General features: G+C 37.9%; 1 protein-coding gene across 1 annotated transcript in view; it reads right to left on the bottom strand.

The window, feature by feature from the left end:
* enpp1 (ectonucleotide pyrophosphatase/phosphodiesterase 1) overlaps positions 1-1,350 on the bottom strand; it is a gene marked incomplete at its 3' end in the record, with an annotated part of 28,894 nt that continues 27,544 nt past the window's right edge. The window contains 2 exon segments of the mRNA XM_014015728.1: positions 1-511; positions 596-740. Of these exon segments, the coding sequence (XP_013871182.1) occupies positions 341-511; positions 596-740 (316 nt within the window).

Consider the following 1,350-nt stretch of genomic DNA (forward strand, 5'->3'; position numbering starts at 1 on the left):
ATATATACATATTTTACTTTACTTTTTAAATCTTTCACTTACAGTTCGATGACACAACTGGAGGTCTTTCAGGAAATAGATGAAAACTGATCATAAAACAAGAACTGATGCATAGATTTTATACAATAATCGTAGAGATGTTTAAACACGGCATCTAACGAAGGTAAAACACCTGGATGGAGCTTCAGGTCGGGAGCATTTTGTTCTGTCATAAAATCTTATTGTTTGAGTTGTAAATTAAATAAGGCAGCTGCCTGCAGACCCACGTGTCTTCTTGTGAATCTTTCACCACAGAAAAATCCAATAAAAGGTCACGTGTGCAAAACGACACGTGACACACCTATGAATTTAACGTGGGCGTTTTGTTATGTAGAAAAGTCTTTAGTCGTAGCGTCTCTTCCACAGATATCCGGCTGTGGTAGAAGCTCAGCCCCGTCAGGAGCTCGATGTCTCGGACTCGAGCCGTGTGAAAACTCATCCACTCGTCCACAAACGTCAAGTCCGACGTGTCCTGAAGACAAACAGGAAGCAGGGGGAGGAGTGAGCCGAGTCACGTGGACACTTTGAACCCACAGTCTGACATCTTTTTACTCACAGTGCAAAACTCAGAGAAGTCCGGTCTGTGGGGCAGGATGTAGGAGACCGCCTGCAGCGGACCCTCGCATTTCAGCGGGCTAAAGGTCTGGTTGCGGCAGCTGGTCAAGATTAAAAAGAAATGTGTCGGGATGGGAGCTTCGTTCCTGAGGAGGACAGAGTTTACAGATGAACAAGTCTGTGAGAAAACAATAATCCCTCATTGAGATTTACATATATTTAACATTTAAATTGATCATTTAGTAAAAATTTGGTAAAATGTAAGAAAAGTGAGCTGAATAATATTAAACCTTTTAATACGAGTGACATTTTTAACATTTTATTTTACACCTGGTGCCTCATGAAAACCAGAGTTGTAAAGTAACTAAGTACAAATACTTTGATACTGTACTTAATTAGAATGTTTGGGTATCTGTACTTTACTTGAGTAATTATTTTTCAGCCTACTTTTTACTTCTACTCCTTACATTTTTAAAAAAGACAAGAGGTAGAAAGTCGCTACTTTTATTTAATTTTTGCTTGTTTTAATTCCAGCTTGTTATGGTAAAAAATAAATAATCATTAAAATAAAAGGACTGTACTTAAGAAGTATTTGTATTTCATGAATTATATTATTACATTTGGCCGCAGCCCTCAGACAGATTTTCATTTTGGGGAAAAGCTTTGTGCAGCCTTGATAAATGTACAGCGGGTAAAATAAGTATTGAACACGTCACCATTTTTCTCAGTAAATATATTACTAGAGGTGCTAATGAC

The sequence above is a fragment of the Austrofundulus limnaeus genome, unplaced genomic scaffold (genome assembly GCF_001266775.1).
Source record: "Austrofundulus limnaeus strain Quisiro unplaced genomic scaffold, Austrofundulus_limnaeus-1.0 Scaffold133, whole genome shotgun sequence".
In the NCBI taxonomy this organism is placed as follows: Eukaryota; Metazoa; Chordata; class Actinopteri; order Cyprinodontiformes; family Rivulidae; genus Austrofundulus; species Austrofundulus limnaeus.